This window comes from Clupea harengus, chromosome 26, assembly GCF_900700415.2.
Source record: "Clupea harengus chromosome 26, Ch_v2.0.2, whole genome shotgun sequence".
NCBI classification, from domain to species: domain Eukaryota; kingdom Metazoa; phylum Chordata; class Actinopteri; order Clupeiformes; family Clupeidae; genus Clupea; species Clupea harengus.
Genome location: NC_045177.1, coordinates 2,025,906 through 2,036,161, shown reverse-complemented (window position 1 = coordinate 2,036,161; position 10,256 = coordinate 2,025,906). Strand labels below are relative to the sequence as shown.

The following is a 10,256-nucleotide window of genomic DNA, read 5'->3' as shown; positions in this document are numbered from 1 at the left end:
GGATATCTTGCTCAACTACAATGTCTGGACTCCTGTGATTAGGCACCCTACATTAAGAATACAACATAAATGAAAACGGCTAACGATCCAAACTACATGTCTCACTCAACTGAAGATACCCAGCTATAGAAATTGTCTTCTTCAGTTTGCATGTATGTAGTGTGGTACTCTTACTAACCAATCAGGAACAGTCTTTTATCTTCATAGAGTTTCACCAGCAAACATAATATAAACATGCAGATAAAAGGGCCATATCATAAGAATGATTGGGAGCCTACATTTCATACACACCCATCAGTAACCTTATCATCAGTGCCACCTTACAAATGTGAGATCAGTAATCTGACTCCACTCTGTGCTGTTAATATAATATATCTTCTATCTGACCCATTAGCTTCTTGAAATCAAACCTAACCAATCAGCTGCAGGAGCTTTCTGGAATGCAAACTAGCAAGCCTCTTGCTTTACTGACATCAGTAGTTGTGATTGTTCAGTAGATCCTGACATTTAAGTTCTGTTTTGTATTATAATACTTATTTTAGTCCATGTATGAAGGGGCAAAAAGAGACTGCATCTCATGACATTGTTGTGTGTTGACATGTATCTCATCTTAAAATCTTTGCAGGAAAAATATCTTTTCATCATTGTGTAGGAGAGAACTATGATGGGCGAATACTCTCAACGATTTGATAAAAAAGGTGTGCTTAGTGCCTAACATAAACACATGTTTTATTCATTCCTAATAGTTTTATTCACTGTCTTTACAAGTCTTGTCACTGAATCAATGAATGAACAATGTAAAGCTTTATTTGAAACTGAGCTGAAGTGACCAGAGGTGACCTGTGTGTTCAGTTGACCAAAACTTTTAAAACAAGTCATTAATAAACCAGCTATGTTTCACCCAATTCTCTTTAAATTTACATATCTGGCTGGCTATAAAAGATTTTCTCAAACCAAACGGAGGACTGCAAAATGTTTGGTTGAAAACATGGCATTAATACAAATCTATATTATTTCAGCTGATGTCAGCATTATGTTTACACACCTAGCTGGTTATGAAAGGTTTTTTCCAAACCATTTGCTCCAATGGCGCCTAACATTTTAAAGAACACAGAATGGAAAACACGATTATTCAAAACATGTTCACTATTCCTAGCCTTACTTCCTACTCACTCAAATAACACTCAAATATGACTGAAGTTGAAAACAGATATTTATTTTGACATGCTATCGACGAATGGCTGAATGCAGATGGACACAGCAATATTTTACATGGACACAACAATACGTTTAACATCAAGTTTCTTACAGTATTTGAAATTGCACAATTTAATTACATAATATGTCAGAACATGATATAACTTTTAAGGAGAAACAAATGTAACTTAAGTTAACTTCAATGCAGTTGTCAATCCTTCACACACTTTACACTAAACAAATGGAACATGAGGAATTTGCCGTGTCTGGGACAGACTGTGCATTACCTTATACCACCATTAGGAGGCCAGAATAACCAGAAATGAATTGCAGTTTCACATCAAGGTTTAACTTCTGCTCAATTCATACGGTAAATAATAAAAGTTGAAGCATCGAGGGAAATCCAGTAAATACCTGATTTGGCTGAATCACACAAAACTGGGACTGAAGTGTGACCTGATGAGCGGTGAGATGTGAGCTACCCCTGAAACTCTGCCCACCTGTACTGCAGTGAAGGGGCTTTTCCCCAGTATGTGTGACCTGATGAGCGGTGAGATTCGAGCTACTCCTGAAATTCTTCCCACATATAGTGCATTGATGTGGCTTTTCACCTGTATGGATTCTCAGGTGTAACTTGAGAGTACCCATTTGAGTAAAGGTCTTTCCACACTGAGAACACTGATGTGGCTTTTCCCCAGTATGGATACTCTGGTGTGTCTTGAGATGATGCTTGAGATTAAAGGCTTTTCCACACTGAACACACGGATGTGGCTTCTCTTCTGTACATGGGATCTGAGGGCCAGAGAGAACTGCGCTACTGCTGAAACATTCAACCCCTGTGGTACACTGATCATGCTTTTCTTTTTCATGTTGGTTCTCTTTGGTGTCCAATTGCTGCTGTAATTTCTGGTATGAAGTCTTCGTGCACTGGGAGCGTTTGTGATGTTTCTCTTTGTTTGATTTTCCCTCAATGTTCCCTCTTTTGGTAGGCTGAATCCTTTGAATGTGTCCTAAAATATTAGAAAAGGTTTTTAAACAACATTCTTTCTTATCTATCTGGTACATAAGTCCCAAAAAATACTTTCATGTGTTTTAGATTTTTAGCTATTTGCTAGATTTGCATCTCACTCAGAAGTAACTTGGGATAAAAGTGTATACCTAGAGACTAAATATGGAAGTCACTTAGGATAAGTGTATACCCAGAGTATAAATATTGAAGTTACTTAAGAGAATTAACGGATATGTGAACAGTTTCAGACACGAGTTAGAGAACTGGAGACAAAATATTGGCAGACACTGTCTCTCTTTCAACGTCAGACTGCAGATAGTGTCCCATGATTAAGGTATTTTCATAGTATCTCTATTCTCTTCATTGGTCTCATTTTTCATCGAGTAAAGCAACTTAAAACCATTAACTCAATATCAGGTGTTGTAAATATTATTAACACAGTTAGTTTTCTCAATATTTTCACTATACAAACTATTCAGCTACTTACTTGCAGGAGAAGAGTCATCTTGACCATATTCTCTTGAATCAGATTCCCCTTCCTGTTTGAAGTCCATTAGTGAACCATTTTCTTCTTTGCAGGTCAAAGTTGATGCTGTGTATATTTCAGTCTTACAGTCATGTTCCAATCCAGGCTCTTCTTTCACTTTCTGTATTTCAAACAGATACTGTTGCAGGAAATCATCAAATTCTTCTTCTTTGATCTCCTCCTTTACTGACATGAGAAATTGTGATGGTTCAATAAATCCTGACATTTTAGTTCTGTTTTGCAAAAGAAATCCTTGAACTTTCCTTCAATTCAAGACTAATATAGTGAAGATGTGCCAACAAGAACTGCAGTAGAGCTGTACTGTCTGTGAGTTACACATACACACTATACTTCCAGGCTATCCCAGTGTCTGCCTTATAAAGGTGGCTCATCCAATCAGCTGCAGGAACCTTTGTGATGCAAACTAGAATGCCAAGGAATTATGGGAAGGAATTCCATGTGTATGAGCACCGTTTACACATCTGATGGCCCTAAAGTGGACGTGGCTATAGCTCAACCTGCAGAATCTCCACACAGGAGGGTAGGTGGGGGTGGGGTGGAGGTGTGAACTGAAATGTGATTATTTAGAATAGGATAGGTTGGTAAACTGTAGAAAGCCTGTGTGTTTGTATTTCAATAATTTAATAATGATATAAGGGTAATATCAGACCGACAAACCAGTGTGAAGCCTCACTTAAAAACCAACACAACGGAGTTAAATAGGAACCAGGTGACCTAAGACACTTTGTTACTGTTTTAAATACACAGAGGGCATTATCATTTGCACCAGAGTCATTTTGAATCCTTTGACTGAGGATGGCAGTGGAGTGCTCAGCTGGACTACAATTAAAGAGCCTTTGCATTGTGTACCTTACTTTAATAATACAACAGGAATACACACGATTCATATGAATGTTAAAAAAAAATTATTTATTTGGTGATACTCCTACTAAACAAACTGGACCTTTCAATATACCACCAAAAACACACAGGAACAGATGTTTATCTACAGAGACAATACACATGCAGGTCTCATGAAACACACTATGGGATGGAGCATGTGATTGGAAGACTGAATGATGTATATAGTGTATTGTGAACCCCCCCCTGGAGTAACTTTTTCCCATTCTTGATAGAAACCAGCCAAAACTAGTTTGGTCATGTCTGTTAGTCACATGTCTTATGCTGAAATAATGGGACTGTGTGTGTGACATGAGTTGAGTTTGTGATAAGAAGGGGTTTTGGGACTGTGTGTGTGACATGAGTTGAGTTTGTGATAAGAAGGGGTTTTGAGACTGTGTGTGTGACATGAGTTGAGTTTGTGATAAGAAGGGGTTTTGGGACTGTGTGTGTGACATGAGTTGAGTTTGTGATAAGAAGGGGTTTTGAGACTGTGTGTGTGACATGAGTTGAGTTTGTGATAAGAAGGTGTTTTGGGACTGTGTGTGTGACATGAGTTGAGTTTGTGATAAGAAGGGGTTTTGGGACTGTGTGTGTGACATGAGTTGAGTTTGTGATAAGAAGGGGTTTTGGGACTGTGTGTGTGACATGAGTTGAGTTTGTGATAAGAAGGGGTTTTGCCCCACAGAGCTTTGGATTTGTTGCTTGACCCTTGACCCTTGACTCTTGAACCTTGAACCTTGAACCTTGTGGTGCATGGAATGTTCCCCAGTTCCGTGAATAAAGCTGCAGTCTCATACCCATATTGCCTGAGAGTTTTTACAACAATGTCTGTATGCTTGGATTAATGCATGAACAAAACAGAATGTTGAAGTTTTTTTAGGGTTTTCATGATACAAAATAATGTGCAACCATGACAACCGTGACCATATTTTCTTAAATCAGTTTCTTCTTCCTGTTTAATTTCCATTCGCAAATAATCTTCTTTTTTTTGGGTGATTTTTCAAGTTTGGTGATGGTGTGTGTGTTAGATAGATAGATAGATAGATAGATGGATACTTTATTAATCCCGAAGGAAATTTAGGTCATCCAGTAGCTTATACACTTAACTTAACTCACAAACATACATACACAAATCACAGTAGAAAAACAATACACATAGGGAAAAACATGTTCACAGGGAGTGGGGTGTATACAGATATTATACAGATATTACAGTGTGCATTGATTGTGTCAGTGTTGATGTCCACAAGGAAAGTAGTGCAAAGAGTGCAGAGAGATAGTGTTCATGTGCTTGTGTGGATAGTGCAAAGATAGAGTACTTGTGCTTGTGTGTGTGAGGATAGTGCAAAGTGATATAAATAGTAAAGACTGTGCAATGGGCTAGTATAGCCAGTAAAAGAGTAAAAAGATAAAAAGATGGACAGTGGGATGGAAAAATTAAGAGCTGAGAAGAGGAGGGGAGACTGAGGAAGACTCATGCAGAGAAGTCCATCTCCCTCCCCCTCCCCTTCTGTGTGGCATTAAAAAGCTGGATGGCCCTGGGGACAAAGGACTTTCTCAGCCTGTCCGATGAGCATGACAGTGACAGGAGTCTGCCACTGAAAATGCTCCTCTGTCCGTTAATAGTACTGTGAAGTGGGTGGTGGTCATTGTCCAAGATGGTCAGCAGCCTACTCAATGTCCTTTTCTCCGCCACTGATGTTAGGCAGTCCAGTTCCATGCCAACAACAGCTCCTGCCCTTCTCACCAGCCTGTCTAGTCGCCCTGCATCCCTCTTCTTCATGCTGCCTCCCCAGCACACCACAGCATAAAAAAGGACACTGGCAACAACAGACTGGTAAAACATGCGCAGGAGTTTGTTGCAGACATTGAAAGACCTCAGCCTCCTCAGGAAGTAGAGCCGGCTCTGACCCTTCTTATAGATGGCATCTATGTTGGCTGACCAGTCCAGTTTACTGTCCAGATGAACTTCTAAGTACTTGTAGGTTTTGACCACCTCCACACTGACACCCCCGATGGAGACTGGTAGCAGAGGAGGCTGAGACCTCCTAAAATCCACCACCATCTCCTTGGTCTTGGTGGCGTTCAGCTGCAGGTGGTTATTCCTACACCACTGCACAAAGTTGTCCACCAGGCTCCTGTACTCACCCTCCTGTCCATCCCTGATACAACCCACAACAGCAGAGTCATCAGAGAACTTCTGGATGTGGCACGACTCCGTGTTGTAGGTGAAGTCTGATGTGTACAGGGTAAACAGGACAGGTGAGAGCACAGTCCCCTGTGGAGCGCCGGTGCTGCACAACACAGTCTCAGATACGCAATCTTTCAGCCTGACAAACTGTGGTCTCTCCGTCAGGTAGTCAGTGATCCAGGATACCAGGTGGGCGTTCACACCCATCTGCACGAGCTTGTCACTCAGTCGGAGGGGCTGGATGGTGTTGAAGGCACTGGAGAAATCAAAGAACATGATTCTCACAGCACCTTTCCCCTTGTCCAGATAAGAGTGTGCCCTGTGCATTAGGTAGACGATGGCATCTTCCACGCCCACCTTCTCCTGGTAGGCAAACTGCAGCGGGTCAAGTGCATGGCGTACCTGAGGTCTGAGGTTGTGAAGCAGCAGTCGTTCCATGGTCTTAGATATGTGTGATGTAAGAGCGACTGGCCTGAAGTCATTCAGCTCACTGGGGTGCGGCTTCTTCGGGATGGGGATGAGGCAGGAAGTTTTCCACAGAGTAGGCACCTTCCCTAGTTGGAGGCTCAGGTTGAAGAGATGCTGCAGAGGCTCACCCAGTTCCACAGCGCATGCCTTGAGGAGTCTTGGACAGACTCCATCGGGGCCGGCTGCTTTCCTGGGGCGCAGTCTCCTCAGCTCTCCTGTGACCTGATCCGCCGTGATGGTGGGGGGGAGGGGGGGGGGGCTCTGTGTGGTCGCCTGGGGGAGGGGTGCAGCTGTGTAGAGTGGCAGAGGGCTGGAAGCTGGAGGGAGTGGGGCCACACTGGCTGTGGTCAGAGCAGGGGGGAGGGGTGGGGTGGTTGTGGCATGCAGAGAGCAGTTAGCAGCTGATGGGGGGGATGCAGGAATAGGTGTTAGACAGTCATTAACACCTGGAGCTGTGTTGTCAAACCTGTTGTAGAAGTGGTTAAACTGGTTTGCCCTCACCACATCCCCCTCAACAGTGCTGCTGCTCTTCTTGCAGCCTGTGATGGTTTTCATTCCATCCCACACCTCTCTCATGTTGTTTTCCTGCAGCTTCTGCTCCACCTTCCTTCTGTATGAGTCCTTTGCCTCTCTCAGCATGGTCTTCAGCTCTCCCTGTACGCGCTTCCGCTCTGCCTGGTCCCCCTCTTTGAATGCCCTCTTTTTCATGTTGAGGAGATGTTTAACATTAGAGGTAATCCAGGGCTTGTTGTTAGGGAAGCAGCGCAGTTTCAGTCTTACAGTCATGTTTCAGTCCAGGCTTTTCGTTCATTCTCTGAATAGCAAACAGATACTCTTGCAGGAAATCATCAAATTCTTCTTCTTTGATCACCTTCTTTTGCTGACATCAGCAGTTATGATGGTTCAGTAAAATCCTTAGATTTAAATTCTGTTTTGTATTATAATCCTTTTTTTTTATTTAAGCCCATATATGAAGGGGAAAAAATTGCATCTCATGACATTGTGATGCATTGACATGTATCTCATCCCTCCCATTATGTTTGGTGTGTATGTATATTCAATTTGACCAATTTGACATACTATCTCCAAGCAAGATGAATGGCTGAATGCAGATAGACACAGACATATTTTACATGGACATAACAATACGTTTAATATCACGTTTCTAACAGTATTTGAAATTACATAATATGTCAGAAGATGATTACATTTAAATGAGATAGGCATATATCAACCGATCTTGTGGATATCAATCAAATTTCTAAAATCAAGGTAACTTCAATGCAGTTGTCAATCCTTCACACACTTTACACTAAACGAATGGTACACGAAGAAGTGGCAGAAAATATGATGGCAGACCCTTTCTCTCTTTCAAATTTAACAATAATAGTATCCCATGATTAAAGTAGTGTGCATACTATATGTAAGTTAAAGCCATTCACAAAAAATCAAGTATTGTAAATATATAAAACACATTGCAATTAATGTTTGTTTTTTTTAACTTTTTTTTTGTCCCCAGTATGGATCCTCTGGTGTCTGATGAGACTACCAATTGCAGTAAAGGCCTTTTCACAATGAGAACACTGATGTGGCTTTTCTCCAGTATGTGTCATCTGGTGGATTGTAAGTGCACTGCTACTCCTGAACTCCTTCCCACATGTAGTACACTGATATGGCTTTTCCCCAGTGTGGATCATCAGGTGTATCTTGAGAGAAGACATCTGACTGAAAGTCTTTCCACACTGAGAACACTGATGTGGCTTTTCTCCAGTATGTGTCATCTGGTGGATCCTAAGTTCACTGCTACTTTTGAAACCCTTCCCACATGTAGTACACTGATATGGCTTTTCTCCAGTGTGGAACATCTGGTGTCTCTCCAGTTCGACCATTTGACTAAAGGTCTTTCCACACTGAGAACAATGATATGGCTTTTCCCCAGTGTGGATTCTCTGGTGTTTCTTGACACTACCCATTTGACTAAAGGTCTTTCCACACTGAGAACAATGATATGGCTTTTCCCCAGTGTGGATTCTCTGGTGTTTCTTGACACTACTCATTTGACTAAAAGTCTTTCCACACTGAGAACACTGATGTGGCTTTTTTCCACTATGGACCCTCTGGTGCATCTTGAGACTATAAATACGGCTAAAAGTCTTTCCACACTGAGGACATTGATGGGGCTTTTCTCCTGTGTGTGTTCGTTGATGAATTGCAAGAGCGGAAGGTGAGGCAAAGGTTTTGAAACATTGGGGGCATTCATGTTGTTTCTTCCTTGTGTTCGACTGCTGATGTCTGATGATTTTCTTTCTTCTTTCCTCTGGACTCCTTTTTCTAGAATGGATCCTTTGAACGTCTCCTATAACATTAGAAAATATTTTTAATATCATATCCTCGATTCTCAGTCATTGATATTCTCGATTTGTTACATTTACACTACACAGTATAACACTGAAAACAATGTATTTTGGATTGACTGGCTATTTGCCAATTTAGTATATCCCTTGGAAGACAAAATGATAGTAGGCATTTTAAATGTTTTAAATGCAACAGACTGCAAATAATACCCCATTATTATGGTTTTCCCATGGTATCAATATTCTCTCAACAGACCTAACATTTCATTGAGTAAAGCCGGAGAGAAAGCCAGGGGGTTTTAAATCAACTTCTAAAAATCCTATTCATAACAGTATAAATGTCTGAGTTCCAATGGCATGAACTATTTTAAAATCTATTATTATTATATAAAATATTATACCAGTTATCTTAATTTAGATCGTAAAATTATAATTGGTAGAAAAGGTAGAAACCCTTGGGTGCCTGTGCAGCCTCATGTTCACACACAAGTTCATATTCACAGATATTAATATGAGTTAATGTCAACACACACTAGCAGCGGCCAAAAGTGAAGATGGTTCCCTAAGCTAGAGACAGATAGGATATTTAAAAAGCTACAGTAGGCAGAAACCCTTTGGGTGCCCTTGCAGCTTCATATTAACATGATGTAATTTTCACTTCATTTTAACTATCATATGTGTCAATATTTTCATTATACAAAGACTTTCTTCAAATGTTTTTAATATCTTTTTTTTTATTATTTGCTATTGGCTAGAATTGTACCTCATGTGGAAGTAATTTAGGACAAAAGTGTTCAGTAGGATAAGTGTCTACCTAGAGACTAAATGTAAACAGAGATACAGACACAAGAGTTAGTTGGCTTATCTTGATACAAAAAAATCTGCAACTTACTTGTAGGCGAAGAGTCATCACGATCACAGTCTCTTAAATCCGATTCATCTTCCTCTTTAATTTCCATCAGTGAAGACTTTTCTTCTTTGCAGGCCAAGGTTGGGGATCTTTCTGATTCAGTCTTACATTCATGTTCCAGTCCAGGCTTTCCTTCCACTTTCTGAATTGTAGACAGATACTCTTGCAGGAAATCATCAAATTCTTCTTCTTTTGTCTCCTCCTTCACTGACATCAGCGGTTGTGATGTTTTAGTAGATCCTGACATTTTAGTTCTGTTTTGCAAAAGAAAATCCTTGAACTTTCCTTCAATACAAGACTAATGTAGTGAAGATGTGCAACCAAGACCTGCAGTATAGTTGTACTGCCTGTGAGTTACACATACACACTATACTTCCAGGCCACCCCAGTGTCTGCCTTAAAAAGGTGGCTCATCCAATCAGCTGCAGGAACTTTTGGAATGCAAACTAGAATGCAAAAAGGATTGTGGGAAGGAATGCCATGTCTATGAGCATCGTTTACACATATGATGGCCCTAAGGTGGGCGTGACTATAACTCAGCCTGCAGAATCTCCACACTGGAGGGTAGGTGGGGGTGGGGTGGAGGTGTGAACTGAAAGGTGATTAGGGAGAAGAGGATAGGTGGATAAACTAAGCCTGTTTGTATTAATAATGATATAAGGGTAATATCAGACCTACATACCAGTGTGAAGCCTCAC

General features: G+C 40.9%; 1 protein-coding gene across 1 annotated transcript; it reads right to left on the bottom strand.

Annotated features, from left to right (window-relative positions):
* Positions 1-7,607: 7,607 nt before the first annotated feature.
* On the bottom strand, positions 7,608-9,607 carry LOC116219710 (zinc finger protein 239-like). The gene is made up of 2 exons (XM_042703826.1): positions 9,541-9,607; positions 7,608-8,650 (listed from the first exon to the last, which is right to left on the bottom strand). Exons 1-2 carry the CDS (start codon positions 9,605-9,607, stop codon positions 7,776-7,778), a joined length of 942 nt encoding a protein of 313 aa, XP_042559760.1. The 3' UTR covers positions 7,608-7,775.
* Positions 9,608-10,256: the final 649 nt, after the last annotated feature.

Coding starts and splice junctions, on each gene's coding strand:
- LOC116219710 (XM_042703826.1), bottom strand. CDS start 9,607: ATGGAAATTAAAGAGGAAGATGAATCGGATTTAAGAGACTGTGATCGT. Junction 8,651..9,540: donor TGATGACTCTTCGCCTACAA/GTAAGTTGCAGA, acceptor CTAATGTTATAG/GAGACGTTCAAAGGATCCAT.